The sequence below is a fragment of the Colossoma macropomum genome, unplaced genomic scaffold, assembly GCF_904425465.1.
Source record: "Colossoma macropomum unplaced genomic scaffold, Colossoma_macropomum, whole genome shotgun sequence".
Lineage (NCBI taxonomy): Eukaryota > Metazoa > Chordata > Actinopteri > Characiformes > Serrasalmidae > Colossoma > Colossoma macropomum.
Window position 1 is genome coordinate 17604034 of NW_023494790.1, and position 21020 is coordinate 17625053.

Consider the following 21020-nt stretch of genomic DNA (forward strand, 5'->3'; position numbering starts at 1 on the left):
AAATGGCCCCAAGAGCCACCAACTCAAACTTAGTCTGGCAGTGAGTATGTTGATGCTGCCATAGTAGATATAATTAACATAGGATAACTTTACTATGTCACTGCATGCACAATTTCTGTGACTATTCATAGTATTCCAGTAATGAGATAACAAAGCCATAACCAACTTTTGCAAAGGCAGTAAAACATTTTTTAAATACTCAGTTTAAAACTCATTTTTAAAGTGCATTATATTTGAGTGCACTACCCTGAATTTGTTTCAGTTGTTGCTGTAGTGATAACAATTGAAAGCTGAAATCTAAATGGCTGAGATTTCCTGCTGTGTTACTTATGCTGCATCCCAAAACATATACTAGCACAATAAATAGTATGTTAGAAATATTGCAGTACCATTAGAAGTGCACTCATTAGAGTAGAAGGTGAAGTGTAGAAGTGTGTGATTTGGGACACTGGATGTCTTCATAGTTTTTTCTAAGACATTTGCAATATCTCTCAGCTGTGCATATATGTAATGAGGCGGATGTTGGCTTCTTATTCTAAATTTCATTACAGAACGATGTATATTGGTGAATTCCATTTAATAAAAGTATCAGTAGTCATGATGTGCAAAAAACATTTAATAAAAATACCAAATACCAAAAAAACACTACCAAAAATATTACCACAGGATCCGTGATCTGATATTGTTCATGTGTAGCCTCATGTGTACATACTGTTCTGTAGATTACATGGAGCAGATGCTACTTAAGAATCACATTTTAGGACCGCAGCTAATGCATGCTGAAAGATCTTGCTCTGGGGGGAATGTTGGAGATCAGAACTTCTGAAAGGGTTAAAGTGCAGGTTATTCAGTTCTTAATCTTAAGACTTATTATTTAGCAACTACCATAAAGCTGATATGCACGTTATGCGGCTGTGAGAGTGAAGAATGAAATCTGGGCCTACATACAGTGATCCCAAGAAAGTATTTAGACACTTTTCCATTTAGCCACTGGTAAACTTTAATAAAGTCCTATAGGTTACTTAATAAAATGTTTAACAAAAAAACAAAAAAACAAAAAAACACCATTAGCATACTTCAGCTCATGCGTATTGATGGGATCATGAACTCAGTACTGTACAAAGACACTCAGTACTGTACTGCAGAAGTCTGCAAAGAAATGGTTGGATCTGAAACACACCAGCTGTCTTCTAAAAATAAATATTGTTTTTTGACATTTTTTCCCAACACAATAAACTCAATACATTTTTAAGTATGGCATCAATGTCCAAATACTTTTTATGGCCACTGTGTGGACCCTAAGCTTATATAAGGTGAATAAAAATAGGAGCGTTAGACATGGTCACACAACAGAAAGTCAAGGACATGTAGAGAAAGTTGCAGTTTGCTGTTCAATAACTAAATACTAAATAAGATTTCATACGCCATGTCCACTGTGGAAGAATGAAAGAACAGACATTTCAGCATTTAGACTGATGAGGCTGTTAAAGCGTGATGGCCCAAATGTGGAGAAGTGCTGAGTGAGGTAAGAAGCAGTGTAGAAAACAGTGAACATTATTTGTCACACTCACTCACGGAACTTAAATCAGTTGCAATTGCCACCACATTTCACACAGTGAAAGATACAAACTGCCTCTTTTGCCTCCTCAAATGGTGGAGCTATTAAAGGAAATTACAATGCATATGCGGAGCAGTGAGGACAACAGGATGGATCAGCCATTTTTCATTTTGCATCACACGATTCATAAATAATTCCTGATTGCCCCTGTGTTTCACCCTGTGAATGCTCATAATCCCCAGATTTGCACTCCAGAGTGTGTCCATTTTAGCATCTGGAGTTACAGATAGGAATGGAATTGGGAGGTGACCTGAAATGATGCCACCCATACTTGATGATAGACAACATTTTCCTTGAGATTGAATCTGAAATGAATTACATGCAACATTAAATCTTACGATATCAAAAAAAGTAGTAGTATGAATGTAATTTAATAATACCACATTTCTGTTCAGTCCTATTTTAGTAAAACAGAAATAAATCCCATTTAATTCAGTGTCAAGTAGAGATGTGAATTTTGGCGAATACTTTTGACTGATAAGATACGTTATTATGACTCATGAAAACATCAAACACAGCACTGCACTTTACAAACCCAATTCCAAAAAAAATTGCGACAGTAAATAAAATGTAAATAAAAACAGCAAGCAGTGATTTATAAATCTGCGTTGACCATTATTTGGACAAAAACAGTACAATGACAAGAACATTGAACATTTTATCTCATCAACTTGATTATTTTTTGTAAATATGCTCATTTTGAAACTGATGCCTGCAACACATTCCAAAAAAGTTGGGACAGGAGCGATAAGACTTTCAGAACTCTTTTTGTGTTCAGTCTCTGCGATTATTAAATTTTGGTAAACAGACTTTTACCCAGACTTTTTTGAAATGTGTTGCAGACATTTGAAATGAGTGCATATTTACAAAAAAGACAATGATGTTTAAACATTAAACATTAAATGCTGTTTTTTATACTGTTTTGAACTAGCATTAGCATTTCACATAAAGTCACAACTTACTATGACAATAACATAATCTACTTACTGACATGTACCACATATTAGCCCAAACACATACGGCCTGACCAGGGCCAGATTGAAGTTTATATCCTTTTGATTTTTACCCAATTTTCTCCCCAATTTAGTCGTCTCCAATTCCACCCGCTAGATACTGGAGGGTGAAGGCTAACACAGGCTTCCTCCGAGTCCTGTGAAGCACCACTGCATCTTTTCAAACTGCCGCTCACGCAACATCATTGGACAGCCAAACTCGCTCGGAGGAAAGCACCAACTGCCAGATCTGTTACATCAGCTAACTGACTAGCATCGCGTTGAGTGATGGGGGAGAAGTGGGGCCATCCTACTCACCCAGAGAGAGCAAGGCCAATTGTGCTCTCTTGGACTCCCGACTACGGGTGGCTGTAGCATCACCAGGGATCAAACTCGTGATCTCCTGATGATAGGACCAATGCTTAGACGGTTGCGGCACCCGGGAGCCTTATATGCATAGTTTAAGCAACAGTCAACATTAAGTCGCCTGCTCGCAGCTTTTAATCGTTTTCCTGAGACTAACTGCATAGGCTAACCATTAGCTAACAAACACCTTTGCGTGCTGTAAGGCTACAATCAACAGAAGCAGCAAGAGTCATCTTTAGCCTACCTTAGCAGTGTGTCATGTGGCTAAAAATCCTAATCATTTTTGTTGAAAAATACCAACATATCTACATGAGCAAGGGTCAGCGTTCAACTCAACACATCTGTAAGTCGGGTCGGCTCTTGGGTAGTGACTCTGAAAGTCGAAAAGCATGGACTTTAATCATATCTCTGTAATCTGTAGCTATTTAAAAACTGTAACTGCATTTAGGATGGTTTAATCTTTGCTGTATCCCATTATCAACTTCTGAAAACCTTCAGAAAGTCTACTTCAGGAAACCCAGAGTTGTGCATCATTAATTAGGGCTACCAGAACCAATTGCATTCCTGCGCCCTCATGTTTACGTCTCTTCAAATATCAATTATTTAGCTGAACTTTTTAACATGAAAGCATTGGTCAAACATTAATGTATTTGTTGGCTAATGTTTAATTGGTTAATTATTAAAAATCCCTCATGTCAAAGGTCCTATGATTTAGGCAAAACTGACGGTAATCAAGTTTACTTAAAGACAACACAGTTAACTTGTTGAGTTTCAACATACATTGTGTTCTGTATGCCAAAGAACCTCCGTGGTTAATTTTTTAGACGCAAAACACAAAGGGGTGCTGTTAGCAGTCTAGCATTTGTTACTTCATAGGAGTAGTGCTTCACATCACGGACACAGGGTGTCCTTGTTTCAGTAAATGTTTCCATGACAATTTATTTTTAGTGGACCTATTGACTGAAGATTTCAGTGTTGGCATATATTATGACTGATTAGGACTTTTTACTCAACAGAAGGCCAGTGTATCAGTGTATTCTCTCATTTTCAGGGTTAATTGGTAATTCTCCTGTGAGTACCATCACAATAGGTAATTTAGGACAGAGACAGCAGTGTTTGACCTGTCTGAGTGACTGGAGCCAGCATGAACATTCATCTGTATGTATGTGTGTGTGTGTGCAGATGTTGTTGAGCCCTTAGGGGCCTGTCTCGGCACATTTCCCCCACTCATCAGGACATGCTGACAGCCGGGCCAGTACTGGAGATATGCTTCTAAATTGTTGAGAAATGCTATCTTGCAATGCTTAGAGAAACATTAGCCACTAAAAAGCAGTGGTTTCAGCGAAGGCCTGCGGCTCCCATCCTACTGCAGGTAATGTGGAGATGGATTATAGATGAAGCATGGCCTCTCATGCCTTTCAGGGAATACTAATCTGCTGAGAACAAGCACTTTATACAGACATGAAGTTAAGTCTGACACATTTATTAGATCCGTTTAAACCGACTTTATTCAGTTCTCCTCAGTGGGCATTCCTGCTCTGACAATATGATCAGGAAGATTTATTCAGTAGTAATTGGTGCTGTCCTATCACTGGAGAACACAGCTGTGCTGTGATCAATAAAAGCTATAAAAGGTTGAAATGACTTGTGAAAACGAGTATTCCTTCACTGTATTCTCATACACTAATAATTAAGTATTAATATTATTAATTATGCTCATGAGAACCCTTATAATGTCTAGAGTTATTAATACAGACATGTCACTGTCACATAAAGACCATGCTACCCTGATTTATTTTGCTGAAGCTTTTGGACTGGTAATCTCAGTCTCTTTACTTGAACATCTTTGTAAATCTAGGGGTAGATAGATCTTAAAATTGTTGTGTTTGCAAGATGGCCCAAGAGTGTTGCAGAACTCCAAGCTTTCTGCTAAGAAGAAAAGGTGAAATTTCCTCAAACAAGAACAGAAAGACTCCTAGTGGGCCACAAAAAGCATTTTTAAGCATTTTTATATCTGACGAAGGTCTGAGTTAGCAGGGTTTCCAAACTTTCGAACTTTTTTTTTTATCGAATACACTTTGATAATTGTGCACAAACATTTGCACAAAAATGGTATTTTAAAAAAATAATTTGCTTCAGAGGTTGTGTTTTCTTCTTTTCACTTCAGAAATCAACAAAATACACTATATGGACAAAAGTATTGGGACACACCTCTTAATCACTGAATTCAGGTGTTTCGTTTAGTCCCATTGCCACAGGTGTATAAAATCAAGCACCTGTCCATGCGGTCTGCCTTTACACAGATTTGTGAAATAATCAGTCATTCTAATGAGCTCACTGAACTCAAGCATGGTACTGTAATAGGATGCCACCGTTGCCACAAGTCAGTTCGCAAAAATTCTTCCCTCCTAGATATTCCACGATCACCTGTGAGCAGTATTATTGAAAAGTGGAAGCTTTTAGAAACCACAGCAATTCGGCCACGAAATGACAGACCAGATGAAGTTACAGAGCGGGGTTGCAGAGTGCATAAAACTCGCCGATGCTCTGTAGACTCAGTAACTGCAGAGTTCCAAGCCTCCTCTGGCATTAACATCAGCACAAAAGCTGTGCACCGGGAGCTTCATGGCTTGGGTTTCCATGACTGAGCAGCTGCATGCAAGCCTTACATCACCAAGCACAATGTCAAGTGTCAGATGGAGAGGTGTAAAGCACGCCACCACTGGACTCTGGAGCAGTGGATACACATTCTGTAGAGTGACGAATCACACTTCTCGATCTGGCAGTCTGATGGACAATTCTGGATTTTGCGAATGCCAGGAGAACTTTATCTGCCTGACTGCATTGTGCCAGCTGTAAAGTTTGGTGGAGGAGGATAATGCTATGGGGTTGTTTTTCAGGGCTAGACCTCTTAATTCCAGTGAAGGGAAATCTTAATGCTTCAACACACCAAGACAATTGGTACAATTGTAGTCTTGCAAATTTGTGGGGAATGTTTGGGGAAGATCCTTTTCTATTCCAGCATGACTGAGCCCCAGTGCACAAAGCAAGGTCCATAAAGGCATGGTTGGGTGAGTTTGGTGTGCAAGAACTTGACTGGCCCGCACAGAGTCTTGACCTCAACCCCACTGAAAACCTTTGGGATGAACTAGAACGGAGATTGTGAACCAGGCTCTCTCGTCCAACATCAGTGTCTGACCTCACGAATGCTCTTCTGGATAAATGGGCAATTATTCTCACAGACACTCTCCAAAATCTTGTAGAAAAGCTTCCCAGGTAAGTGGAAGCTGTTATAGCTGCAAAGTGGGGAGCAACTCCATATTAATGCCTATGGATTTAGAATGGGATGTAATAAAAGCTTTTGTAGGTGTAATGTGTAGGTGTCCCAATACTTTTGTCCATATAGTATATGTTGTTTGGCCAGGGGTGCCCAAACTTTTGCAACTCTTTACAACTTTTGAAGGGTGTGTGCAGGAGTGAAAAAAGTATGATGTGCTTAGGAGTGTGTTCATTAGTGCTGCTGGTACTTGAGGACACGTGTGTGTCTCTGTTCCTCTGCTGCAGTAACCAGGCTGTGCGGATGCTGGAGTGCAGGGAGAAGCCCACACCGGACATGTTCGGGGAGCTTCTCCGCAATGCCAGCACTATGGGAGACCTGCGCAACTGCCCGGTGAGCATGCGCGTACACATACACACACACACACACACACACACACACAATCTCTTATACAAGCAATTACTTCACCCTTCACACCTCTTACTGGAGGCACAAAGGCTCCTTTTTGCTTGTGTTCAGAGAAGTAGCTGGCTGTGGAAACTGCCCAGTCCTGCTGACCAGCCCATTGTCCACGCTGCTCTCTGCTCCACATGATGCTGCTAGCTTCAGACAAACACAGCATGAAAAAAAGGGCACTTTTCTGCTGTCAGTGTTATTCTACAATTTCACTCACAGCCAATCTCTGCTGGATTAGTATAGATCCTGAGATGAAATTCAGTTCAGTTTCAGTGATAATTACTTGTGTAACTGCTGGAACTGGTGTCCTGAATTGATCCCCTGTGTAACTGAAATGAAAACGAGCAGAGCTCTATAGCAGTGCTGAGGAGAAGCCTGAGCCAGAGTTGAGCTCTGTTTCTGTGGATCGCTGGCACTCTGCATGACAGAACTCAGGAACTCACGTCAAGGCTGCTGGGTAATGAAACACTGGATGTTTGTCCCTTGAAATGGCCATTAAGAACAAGTAACACATTTTTTGGCACTGGACATTTAACAGAGAGCCACACAGAAGCCTCAAACAATTAAACATAATATCAAATGTTTTTGGGAGACTTACTTTCAGTTTTCAAAGAGTGGATCTTATTCCACACCTCTAAAGTTCTGTATTAGGAGTTGCTTGCATTTTCTGCTTTACACAATCCAAGTAATCCCAAAAACATTCAATGATGCTGACGTCTGAACGCTGAGGTAATGAGTCCATTGTTCTGAGAACACCAGCAGCTTCTTTGTTTGATTTGCAATTTTTTCTGCCTTTCTGTTTCATTTTCTTAGTAACAGCTTCTTGACAGCTACACATCCTTTCAGAATCATAGTATTGAGTTGTCTTCTCACAGTAGAAGGATGGACAGAAACACCTTTGGGGTTTTTTTCTGTTGTAAAGCAGGAGTGGAGCTTGATTTTCTCCTGTCACTTAAAGATTTCATCTTTGAGAAAGGGGAGAAAATCAAACTCCACTCTTGCTTTGCATTAGAAAAAACCCACGTTTTTCTGTTCGTCGTACTGTGAGAAGACGTTTCTACTAGGTCCCGCATGATTGTTAGGAGTCCCATTTCCTCCATTATCTTATATCTTAATATATATACTTTTTAACTTTCAAGTTTTTTTAGTTATTTTCCTTAGACTTACTCGTCTTTATGCAAGTGGATTATTTCATAGCTAATCACACATAAATATCTCCAGAGGAAATGAATAACTTGTACTTCATGGCCATTTTGACTGAAATTTTAAAAAATGAAGGTGGTCTCTGACTTGTCTGCAGTGCTATAGTCTATTTTCAATGGATAATACTTTTACTTAAATATACTTAAGTATGCTTGAAAGGTATTTTACTTTGTACCTAGTCTCATTAGTCCCACATTCACACTACTAGTTACTAATAAAGCACTTTTTTAGTGCTTGATTTCATTCTTTCCAGTTGGTGTTCAGCACCTGGACCGCTTTGCTATTGCTCCTTGTTTTACTTTTGAGCTTTATTATTTCATTTTAAACTCAACAGGTCCTAAAAAGAGAGGAATCGCCTCTCTTACAATGTAAAATGAATAAGTGGGAGTATAAAGATAGCAGTCTCTGTACCAATTAAACCTATTCCTGGAACTGTACAGCTAAGCCAACTACCATTTCTGAACCTTTCCTTTGTTTAAGTGTGTATGCTAATAGATGCTGCAGGTGTACTATGAAGTTTCACTGCACATTTTTTGGAGTTTACACTGAATTTTTTTTTTGGTACCTGGTACTTTTTAACTAGGCTACTTTTACTTCTATGTGATTTAGTATCCTACTGAAAAAAAACAAATATTTTATCTGAGGATGGTTTTAGGCTATGTTACTCTCTTATGAGGAGAGAAACAGTGTGAGAGAGAGAGAGAGAGAGAGAGAGAGAGATGCTCTGTGGCTGAGTTTTGAGAACAGTGCTCTTTGTCTAATCCCTTCCTGCTCGGTTCTGGTGCCAGCCTGCTGCCTATGCTCTCTCTCCACTGCACAAAAGCAGTGTTTGGGGTGGGCAGGGGTCAGGCTGGCAGTGGCACTGACCGCCAGGGTTTTCTCCTCCTGCTTCCGCACTGCCATTGCCAAGATGCTCGGTGGTGGGTGATGACTCAAAGAAAGCTGCGAGAACATTGGGTGCTGAACATAAGGCATTGCTGGAGCACACAAGCCCTTTCTAAAGACTTTCTTTCTCTCTTTCCTGCGCTCTTTCAAGCACATATGCACATTGGCAGAGTTAACCTATACCTTCTCACTGTTTCTTTGTTCTGACATAAACACACACACACACACACACACTGAATGACTCCTCTGTGCTTCTCAGAGTAACTGTGGAGAAATGTTGCGAATCCGCCGGGTTCTGATGAATTCTCCTGAAATCATCAGCATCGGCCTGGTTTGGGACTCAGACCACTCGGACCTGGCCGAGGACGTCATCCATAGTCTGGGCACCTGTCTGCGTCTGGGGGATGTAAGACACACATACACATCTACATATATACATGATCCTCTGTTCTCCCTGAACAGCTTGTCTACTTAGTAATCATGAGCCTCTATGACATTTTCTTACCTACAATATCCATCAAAGGTTTTTTGGAACACCAAGCTTTTCAAAAGGTTCTTAATGTAAATTTACATGTTGTCAAAGTTAGTTTTAAGTAACTTAACACATGTATATTCAAATCAATTGAAATTTGTTTGTAAAGCACTTTACATAATGGGTGTTGTTACAAAGCAGCCTTACAGAAATCCAGGTTAGAGACTCGAGGGCGACAGTGGCAAGAAAACACTGCCTAAGAGATCCCTAAGATCATGATGACATGCTTATGTGAATATGTAAACAACTCAGTATAGTGTGAACAATGTCTAAAATAGAACAGTTCTAGTTAGAGTCAGTGCAGGCATGAATCTCTAAAGACTAATCAGGTTTATTTTGAGGAAAACTAAATTTTGCAGGTACATAGGAAGTCTGAGTGCTAAGGGAGTTGCAGCATTCCCAGATTTCAGGAGTGTTTAACTACAACTACTAATATAAAAATGTAAAAAAAATAAACAATTTTAAAAATAAACAACTGTAAAAATAATTTGATAGTAAAAAATATGTATATAATATAATATAATATAATATGATATAATATAATATGGGCGGCACGGTGGCGCAGTGGGTAGCGCTGTCGCCTCACAGCAAGAATGGCCTGGGTTCGATTCCTGGCTGGGCAACCGGGGTCATTTCTGTGTGGAGTTTGCATGTTCTCCCCGTGTCTGTGTGGGTTTCCTCCGGGTACTCCGGTTTCCTCCCACAGTCCTAAAACATGCATTCAGGCCAATTGGACGTGCTAAATTGCCCCTAGGTGTGACTGTGTATGTCTGTCTGTCTGCCCTGCGATGGACTGGCGACCTGTCCAGGGTGTATCCTGCCTTCCGCCCAATGACAGCTGGGATAGGCTCCAGCACCCCACCGCGACCCGGAAGGATAAGCGGTTTAGATGATGTATGTATGTATGTATGTATGTATGTATAATATAATATAATAATGGATTTTCATTATAACGAGCCGAGTTGCTTCACTTATGGGCTGCCTTAGGGGTCTTGTCACTAAAACTCAAGCAGCTTGAAGTGCCCAGCTGAAAAGTGTATAGAGTTGTAGGCTATTTTAGTACCCCAAAGCAACCTAGTATTGTTTTTAAGTTTATATTCCAAAATATTCGAATGTAATAATGTCTTCCATTTTGAATACAATAGTTTTTTTTCAGCCATTACATTGCCCGCTCAATGTGCTTTCACATGTGACTATGGGTGTGACACAGTCAGTTAAAGCACCATGTATCAGCTATCTGATTGGTTGCCACTCAGCTCAGTCACATAAAGTTAATCCAAAATGAGAGAGCAGAGAAGTCGGCAGTTTGATGTGTCAGTTATGTGTTTATTGCTGTCTCTTGCCACATTATAAAACATTGACCTATTCTGCCTGATGTAAATTATCTGAAAAATATGAGTGAAAAATGGACAAATCACTATGCTGTGTCCTGTCACTGTGCATTCCATGTATATGCTGCTTAAAATTTCACCACGCAAAGGTTAATTTAAGCATGAAATGGTTCTATGTAAATCTGATGGTTCTATATAGAATCATTGCCTTTACTGAAGACCACTTCAATTACCATTTTTTTAAGTGTGTAGTTTGATGAATATTGAGTATTTCCCAAACTATAATTAAATAGCTATTTCATGTTGACTGGTATTTTTCTTAGTTAACTGAAAGGTATCAATGAGAAAATTTCAAAAGAAGACAAGATGTCCCCAAACTTTTGATGAACAGGGTCTGAAAGTCCTAGAGAATACTCATTGCTGCAGTGGACCTTGCCACTGCACTAGCGTTCATGTGTGCTCTACAAGGACCCTGCTTGGAAGATTACATTTTATAAACATTCAGCCTCAGTCATGTGACTTTTATGGATGTATTGCTATGTGGAGTGTATTCATTAAACTGTCACTGTGATCGTATAAGTCAGGACGCCCTCCACCAGTGCTGATGAGTCAGTATATTCCCTGATGATTTAGTCTCTCACTGCAGTACAGTGTGGGCGGCTCCATACGTCTTAGTGGTAAACTGTCCGCTTATGTCATGGACTATTCGATTGGCTCTTACTGCCAAACCTCTCTCGCATTTCCCGCCCCCCAGCTGTTCTACAGAGTGACAGACGACCGGGCCAAGCAATCAGAGCTCTACCTGGTGGGCATGGTGTGTTACTACGGCAAACACTACTCCACCTTCTTCTTCCAAACCAAGATACGCAAGTGGATGTACTTCGATGACGCACACGTCAAAGAGGTGACGGCAGACACTGCGGATTAAGCGGCATTTATTCTTCTGCGGTAGTCCCGCTCTTCACTAAAGAGAAGGTAATTGATGTGTTTTCAATGCTGTGTGTGTCTGTTTACTCTTGACAGATTGGACCCAAGTGGAAGGACGTGGTGTCACGCTGTATTAAGGGCCACTACCAGCCGCTGCTGCTACTCTATGCTGACCCCCGGGGGACACCTGTGTCATCACAGGATGTGCCCTCAGCTCAGCTGGACCTGCACCATTGCAGCAAGGCAGGCTACGACAGTGAAGACTCTGGTATGAGAAAGATTGTGGGGGGTGCGCACTGGAAAAAGAGGGGAACTGAGTGAATGAGATAAACATGAGAAAGACAAAGAAGAGATCTGTTTTATTTTTAATTTTTAGGGGTTTGGCTGCCTGGTTTATAATGGAATGCTTTTATCTGTTGGACATGCTTTACAGAGCATTGGGAAAAATTATATTCAAACTAAAGAACTGGGATTTTTGCAAAGGTTTTGTAAAGCTTGTTCATCCTCACAATGAATGCTAAGAAAAACCACATTTGTGAGTGGAGCATGAAGGGTTAAATTTCCTTAAATTCCCACAGATAGCTTGAAGTAAAAGGTAGTCTGAATGTGACAGTAGTGCCTGTCAGCGTTATTCAACAGGCACCACAGTCAATAACAATAACTATATGGAAGCTGTTTCTAGCAGGTTTTGTTAGTACATTACCACAAGACCAATTTTAAAGGCTGTTACTTGCCAAACGTGAAGCAATTGATGCAAAAATGCATTATCAATTTGGATTTTTCTGCATCAAAACAGTTTTTTTTTTATTTCACCCTGTTGTTTATGCAATGAGAAATAAAAAAAAAAAACTTATTTGCTTCTTTAACTAGACTGCTTTCCCATTTGGAAAAGTGGTAGAAATAGACCAAAGAGTTTCTCCCCTTTTTTGGGAGCTGAGACTTTGAGTACTTTTTGTGAACAGCTTGGATGTCTAGCTCAATTGAGCTGCTTTTGTAGATGAACAACATGTGTGACAAAGTTTGTCAAAAAGTCATAGTTCCAGAAACACATCTTGGTTGTTGCCATGCCAACACCAGGAACAACGGCAACTCTTTGAGTGAGTTCATGTTGCCTGCGAAAATCTGCAAATCGAACAGACGGTGCAAGATATCATCAGTTATACACGTTCAAATTAATTTATTGACATGAAAATAGACTGCACAAATAAATCCTGCTCAGTGTGTAAAGGCCTTAAGAATTCTTATTAATGAGAGATCTCCTGGTTCAGCCAATTACAGAAGGTCATTCACTCCAGAGTTCTTACTTGTAAGGCTTATAAAACTGCAGACATTGCAGATTTGCATTGGATTTAAATTACATATCTCATTTGTGATCAAAAATTGTAGAACATCCCTAGATAAAACTAACCCAGCCTGAATAGTGCTGGAGTATAAAAATAGAGAAGGAATTTTCTGAAACAGCTGTTTTAAACTCTGTCAGTCTCAATGTGACTGTGTCCGTGGCTGAATGTCATTGTGGTTGCTGTGTCTTCAGGGAGGGAGCCGTCTATCTCCAGTGACACACGCACAGATTCTTCCACAGACAGTTACAGTTACAAGCACTCACGCTCGCACCATGAGTCTATGGCCTCCCACTTCTCCTCCGACTCTCAGGGAACCGTGGTGTGTAATCAGGACAGCAGCGGCTCTCAGAACAGCATGGACTCTGCAGGTACCGCTATGAGCCCCCCCCCCACACACCCCCCACACACACACAAGCTAAATATCAAGTGGTATTTTAGATGTTATTTAATATTGCAAGTTCTTTTGGAACAGTAAGAAGTTATTAAATAATATTATAGTTATTTTTGTCGAGTTATCTGTCTCGGGATTTGATCACATTACCACTTTTCAAATATGTGGAATTCTGACTGTTAATTTCATTCTTGATGTTATACAGCTTTCCCAGTCAGTTTAGAATCATCTGCAGTTTTGTATCTAATTCTGGACACATCTAAAATGTCATCATTGTTTAAGGTTCTTGAATCCTATGACTTATTAGTATCATATTAGAATTACTAGTGTCAAAAGTCACATGTTAATAACACTTTAACTGAACAAATTATTAACGCCAGTAATTACTAACAACACTAAGCCCAGCTGATGGCATGGATGGCTTGTTATGACTCTGCAGCTGTAGTCCTCTCTTCAAATACAGCTTTTAAATGGCAAGTTCCATTACGGCTCTCTTAATAAAACCAAAGTTATTTCCAGCTACTGCCGTGGTGATCACCATTCGATTTATCACCACAGAACATCAAGTCTGAAGTATCATTTACAAGCAAAATACACTGCTGATGTGGCAAAATCATCAATATTAGCAATTCAGCAGGCTACACTGGACAGTGCTTATGGGAGAAAAACTAACAAGAGCATCAGCAAAGTGGAAGACTCCACTTCCCCTTGAAACAAGGCTCAATGTTATGGTGTGAGAACAAGAGGCTGCTATGTCTGCTTATGCTAATTGTCAGAGAAGAAGATTGGAAACTAAATTTACCTTATTTTAATGTTCATTTTCCATTCATGTGAGTGTTCCGTTCATGTGAATCCAACATTCTCATGATAAAAATAATGTTATTAAATTATTGAAAGTAATAAATGCATTCTGATGAAGCTTATTTTGTCCACTCATATAACTATGACAAAATGCTCTGGTTTTAACAGGAAAAATCTTTCTTCAGAGTCAGATTTGAGCAAATAAGACAACTAAAATTAATTGCAATTAACTACACAAAAGAACACAATCACACATAATTATTTTAATCCTTAATTAGAATAATTGTATGCATGTATCTGCAACACAATTGTTTTTATATCACTGAAAATAGTGTTTCTGAGTATCTACAAGAAAAAGGAAAAAAATAAAAATATGCTAACGCTCTTTGTTTAGGTGAGGTCCTGAAAGAGCAGTCCACACCTATGTCCACACCGAGGCCCTCTTCCACAGGACGGCTACAGGACTATAAGGAGACAGTGAGCATCATGATCCACAGCCGCCCGCTCTCCTCCTCCTCTAGCTCGGGGGTGGGGGGGTCTGAGGCTGGAGCACGGGCCAGAGACTGGGAGGATGAGAGCACCAGCAGCGAGTCAAAGTCCAGCTCCAGTGGGGGGCGCTACCGGCCATCTTGGAGGCCCAGGAGAGAAGCCCTGAACATCGACAGCATCTTCAGCCGGGACAGGCAGCGGCCAGGAGGCTACAGCTCTTTGGGTGCCTCCCCGCTGCCAGAGGACGCAGCAGCACAGATTCACGGAGAAGCTGTGTCAGGGCCAGCAGCAGAGGATCCCACAGCAGGGCAGGCGGGGAACGGGACAGATGGGGCAGGGGATGGGTCTAATCTGGGAGTGGGGCGTCTGGCTGCCCCGCCTGCTCTGAGAGGTGCGGAGCAGCAGCCGCGGCTGATTCAGAGGATGGAGAGCGGCTATGAGAGCAGCGAGAGGAACAGCAACAGTCCCATCAGTATGGACATGCCTCTCAATGACAACCCCAGCACCAGTGCACCCAGGTACCACCACCCTGCTCATTACTGCTTACCTTTAGGTTAATGGGGTCATATCGTGGTAAAACGGTTTTGAAATAAAAAATGAATGGAATGAATCTTTAAAATAAGTATTTTATGCAAACATTGTTTTAAAACGTACCATAGAAATTAAGCCAAAAAACAGCCTGTGTTGAAAAACAGCCTTGGTTGTGATGTCATAACCATGATGAAGGATTTAATTCCAAACTTAAAGGAATGGTTTGGCAAAAAATTTAATTCACTCAATTTTCCACTTTCCCCAAATGTAGTCGATCAGCCAAGACATGTTTATTGTCCAAATTTTGCTTATTTGTATGACTTATTGTGAACTATAAAATGAACAAAAGTTTACTGAGTAGCTAAACCCAGCAAACTGCCATTTTAGACAGCAGTGTTGTACTGAATTCTGACTTCCCCAGAATCTGTCTTCCCATTCATGTTTACGCATGTCATGTGGACACATAGACTCTATATTACATTAATGATTTCTGTTGTATCTATTTTTAAACATATATCTTCAGGTTGAAACTTCAAAATTAAGTTTTTTATATAAAGATACAACAATAATTGTGGGTGTAATTTGTGGCGAGCATATGCCTGCGTGAAGTTCATGCAGAGGAGACGAGTCAAAGGAGTCAGAAGTCTATTTACTTCTAGTGTTTGTTAGCAAACAGAAAATTATATAACTTTGTTTTTTTTCTCCAACCCATTCCTCTTCCACATAACAGCCCTATGTTATGCACAATACAGGGACGTCAGTCGTAACAGAGATCATTTTCATATGTTGGTTTTAAAGTCACCTCAACCAAAACAGCCTTAATTTTGATGGTTTTGTAAAAATGAATTATGGCTGTTTTTGGTACATAAAACTACATAAATGTAATCAGTGCAACTACAGGAAATAAAAAGCAAGAAAACTATAGAATATATCCTCTTTAATAGGACAAAAATGGTGCTTTCAAGTGCATGGTATCCACTGAGATTCAAATGTTCCTAGATCTGCTTTTAATACCAGTGAGCTGACTCTAGCTGCTGTTTAACCACTGCAATTCACACCCCTCACATTCATGAATAACCAGAAAAATTCACAGATAATTATCAGGTGTCTTGGATCTGGTTGTAGTTCACAGCTCTCTCTGTCTCTGCTAGGTTCTCTCTCTTCCAGCTGCTATAATTGGGGAGTTTGTATTCTTCTATTTATTGTGTGCTGTTCATACTGTGCAGAAAAAAAATGAAAACAATTATTTAATGAAATTCCTACCGAGCCAAAACGTCCTGTCTGTTTGACAACTGGGGACACCTATATAGATAACCTTGAACCTTCACCTTGAACCTATATTAACCTTCTTAGTCTTTACTGTGTTTGTACTGCAAACCAATACATACTTATCTCATTTGTATTTACAACATTCCTATACCCCAAACTTTTGACTGCAGTGCTTCTGAATGTATAGAAACTCTATGAGTGTGTATTTACATGCACTAAAAGTGTTAAATGTAGTGTTTTTATCCTGCAATATTAATATTCTGACCCTGACCACCTTCTCATTCTATCCTCAGGGAGGCTAGCGGTAAGAGGGCCCTGACTTCAGGGCCGTCATGGCGCACAGTGCCAAAGTCGAAGAGCAGTAGTGCCATCCTGCAGGACCTACGATCCCCTACATGGAGCAGAATCCCCACCAGCCTGGGTGAGTTTCAGCAACTACCAGCTTGCACTACCTTCTCAAGCTGAAATGTAGAATATGCACATTTTTGACCACAAATGTGGAAACAAGCAGCTATTTTTTAAAATTTAAAAAACATTTTATAATTATGTCATTTGCCAACAGGTAATACAGCACACAATGTTTGCTTACATTCTTTAAGTAAATGCATTTTGCTAAATATTCCTTTGGCTTGCAGTGCTGTACACTTTCCAGCATTGACTGATGTAATGACAATCTTTAATGCAAACCACATATTGTACCACGGATAATATTTAGTAACTCAACACATTTTGGTAGTTTATAATATTAATTTCACCTCTCATTCTGAAAGTAGTAAGCAACATGCATAGTAATAGCTCCCCCATGCAAAGGAACTTTGAAGGAGCTGCTACATGTGCACGAGTGAGGGAGAGAGTTCCTGTCTATGTGGTTTACATCTAAAAATGAGGTGTTTTCCATCATTATAGTGGATGCACTCTGGAATTCAACTGTAGATGCGCTATTAATTATTATATTTTTATAATTTGACTCTTTTCAGACTATCGAGACCCTTAAGCTGTACGCAAAATGCTTAGACAGTGGGAAATTGGTTGTATCCAATAATGCATCATGATGATCCATTGTTTTAACAGTAAAAGTAAATACAAAAGTGAATTAAATGTAATTGAACTCTCCTTCCCAACACATCTATAATCAACTTTGAAGCATTGTGTTTAGCTTAACTGTCATCGCTGTCATTGCCAATATCTGATTACATTGCCCCATCACACAAGCCGACTATAATACTCTGCTTTATCTCTCGAAAACAAAATTGTTTATGAAGTTAGTGTTACTTCCAAACTCTTGTCCTGCAGTGTGTTCATTTGTATGTACGTGCATGTGTGCAGGAGAGGGCCGCAGTGAGCTGGACGAGCTGCAGGAGGAGGTGGCTCGCAGAGCGAGGCAGCAGGAGCTCCAGAGGAAGAAGGAGAAGGAGAGAGAGGCAGCCATGGGCTTCAACCCCAAACCCAGCAAATTCATGGACCTGGATGAACTTCAGCACCAGGGTAAATACCACACATGTCCTATAGAGACATGGAATGAGGGAGTGACTGAAGCCAGGAAAGAGATCTCACTTTCAAATAGATGAGTCAGACCTAGATTTAATTTAATTTCCATTTTTTAGACCGTAAGCTTATTATTCAAGATCAAGTATATTGTCATCCCTACTGTATACAACTATATTCCTTCAATATACTGTACTGTACTAACTTATAATGCAAATGATTACACAGCAGCGCAAAACTAGGCACTCTAGTTACGAAAGTGAGAAGGGAACGTCTGGACCTGCCTGTCTGGACAGACAAATTAAAGACTAGATGAATGTCAGAAGCATTTGGATGTTTTTTTTTTTCCTATTTCCTCCCGCTCCCATAGTTTTGGTAACTGGGTTAGACTGTCTTTAGTGCTCTCTGGAGGGACAGTGCACCTACTGGGAGGAAAAGAGAGACTAAGAGAGACATAGAAAGAGAAGGGAGCGAGAGTAAATAAAAGACAAGGAGAGCAGCAGGGGGCCAGGTTGCCTGCTGCAGACCTGAATTGACTCATGTTACAGAAATGTATATGGGCTTGCTGCAAATGCTCCTCTATGTGTTTTGCATGATTGGTCCTCTAATTGGAGAGGACGAAAAGATCATCAAGAGACAAAGCAATTATTTTAATACAGTAATCGGATAGCTGTTAAAGGAATAGATTGACCAAACATGCTAATATGGCTAACAATGAATCCAAAGTAGTAGGCACCAGTTAGCTCAATAACCATTTGCAAAATTTTAAGAAAGTTTTGTCTCTCTTAGTTACTGTTGCTACGTCCGTCAAACTTTCAACACAGGCTATCTGGCAGCAACCGCATCACTTGTGCTAACAGACTAAAAGTTCAGTAGTTCAAAAATATACATTTTTACATCTAAAATATTTTTCATTCAAACTTAATCTGGCTTTACAAGATGTTCAGTGCAGACAAACGTTTGAGAACTGATATAATATGAATGTCGGCTAATTTAAAGTGTAGAAAAGGATTCTGGAAACCAAGTTTACATTAATCAAACCAAGAATTTTTTTTTGCCAGTCGTTGTTGAAATGATAGGATTTCATGTCTAACGATAAATAGATGTTAGCGATGGTAGCTTCTTCTTCATGTGAGCTAATGCCAAAGCTAAATGTTAAGTGCTGAGGAAAACTGGTCATCTTTTACACAAGGTCTTTTAGTGAAATAATACAAACAGTGGTGTGTGTATGAGTGTATTATTATTTAGTCCTGTTTAATCTGACAGATTTATTAAGCTGACCGTCAGCAGCTAAGTTATACAAGCTAAATAGTTAGCTAACCTATCCTAACATGTTTCTGTAACTTTAGACATCATATTAAATTCTAGCATTAAACATCAGTTAAGTTATTTGCTAAGTCAGTCAGTTCAGTTATTTGCTAAAGTTTAAAGTTTAGCTTACCTTGTAAATATACCTGTTAAAAGCTTTGAGCTGTGAGTTTTCCACACGTATTAAACCAAAACCTTTTCAGGTCCTGGAATTAGATAAAACAGTGCCATCCTCCTCTCATGACCAGATGACAACATGTGTCAGGCATTATAAGTTCCTCAGCAATGCTTTTTTTGCCACTTCTTAGTATAATGTAATAGTTTAATCTAGTAATTCTAGTGGTACAGTAGTAGTAATAAATAGTTCCAGTAGTAATAAATAGTAATAAGTAATTAATAATTACTAAGAGTAATGATCAATAAATAATAATTATGTTAGAATAGTGTAATCTAATAATTCTAACCTACAGCTGCCGTTGTTCTCTCTGAAAGTTTGTTCGGATGAATTTTGTCAGAGCTTTCTCTTCACTTGACAGAGGAAGCTTTGTTTAGAGACGATTGTAATTGGCTGAGAGATCGGCTGTGTTAATCATAATTTTGAAAATTAGCAATTGGTAGCCATTTGCTTCGATTAATTGTTAGCAACTTCAGCATTTTTGACTGAACTATTCCTTAAATTATTTTAATAAAGTTCCTGTGATTATGGGTATCAATGTGTCTGAAAACGCTTATAAACAAACATAAGTCAGTATCATTGCAGTCTTTCTGTCTTTGTGCAAGTACTTGATCACGTCTGTTCTGGTAATAACTTGCATATGTTGTTGTCCACATAAAGTGATAGTTCTTCATCCTGGTAAGGTTTATGTGTGTACCGGGAGCTCGTCGGCCTGCCATGGGCAGTGTGTGTGAGTGTGTATGTGTTTTCAGTGGCCTGGCCTTAATGTGTTAATTGCAGGGAAGGGGGGCAGTTTTGAGCGCTGCCTGGCTGAGGCGGACGCTCTGTTAGAGCAGTCGCTGCGCCTGGAGCAGGCTGGAGACCCAGCCGCCGCCCTGGCGCTCTCGCACCACGCTGTGTGTAAGTAACGCTGACCCCAAACCTCACCCCCTTCCTGCCCACTGCCCTAACACCAGCAAAAAGCACCCCTACACCCCACCCCTCCCCACCGAAGCTGCCCCCCTGCCCCGCGGCTGCCCGCTTTGCGTTTGTTTGTGAGCTTCTGTCTGTCCCTCTTTGCGTCCGTCCTAACCTGTGTGTCTCTGTTGTCCTTGTACGCTCATTTTCTACCTGAGTGTGTGACTCTCTCTTTATCTGTTCTTTTCTCTCTCTGCCTGGGCCGGGTTACACGAGCAGGTCCTGACTGGCTCAGCCTAGGTGGATTAGCACTGCCGCTGATAGCATCACGCTATTGAAAAGCACTTGGCTTGGGTAGATGGGAAGCCCAATGTTAAACGGAGGTGGAAGCAGCTTTATAGTCCGTTGGTTTTTGGAACATCTCATTCCGTGTGAGAGTTATCCGTTAAGAATGCCATTTGGATGGGCCTTTTAGCTTATGATGCACTAAACCTGCATATCTAGAATCAAATTCAGTCTAAATTCCATGGCACAATTTTCTGACCCCTCTAAACCCCGCTTGATTAAATTGGATGAAAGTTACCTTTGGAGAGAGGGATTCCAATATTAAGCCATAGAATTGCTACTAAACTGACAAATATTTATATCATAGCAGAATTAAAATCTCTGGCAGTTTCAGTATATATCACAATAAAGTGTATTTAAAAATATTTTTTACAAATAAACCATTTTCGTTGCTTAAAT

General features: G+C 40.0%; 1 protein-coding gene across 1 annotated transcript in view; it reads left to right on the plus strand.

Annotated features, from left to right (window-relative positions):
* Positions 1 to 21020, plus strand: part of LOC118809256 (inactive ubiquitin carboxyl-terminal hydrolase 54-like) — a 131595-nt gene that overhangs the window by 101694 nt on the left and 8881 nt on the right. The window contains exons 7-14 of the mRNA XM_036572394.1: positions 6541 to 6646; positions 9057 to 9203; positions 11415 to 11564; positions 11684 to 11855; positions 13122 to 13298; positions 14517 to 15129; positions 16705 to 16832; positions 17738 to 17896. Coding sequence (XP_036428287.1) covers positions 6541 to 6646; positions 9057 to 9203; positions 11415 to 11564; positions 11684 to 11855; positions 13122 to 13298; positions 14517 to 15129; positions 16705 to 16832; positions 17738 to 17896 — 1652 coding nt within the window. The remainder of the gene's footprint in view (positions 1 to 6540; positions 6647 to 9056; positions 9204 to 11414; positions 11565 to 11683; positions 11856 to 13121; positions 13299 to 14516; positions 15130 to 16704; positions 16833 to 17737; positions 17897 to 21020) is intronic.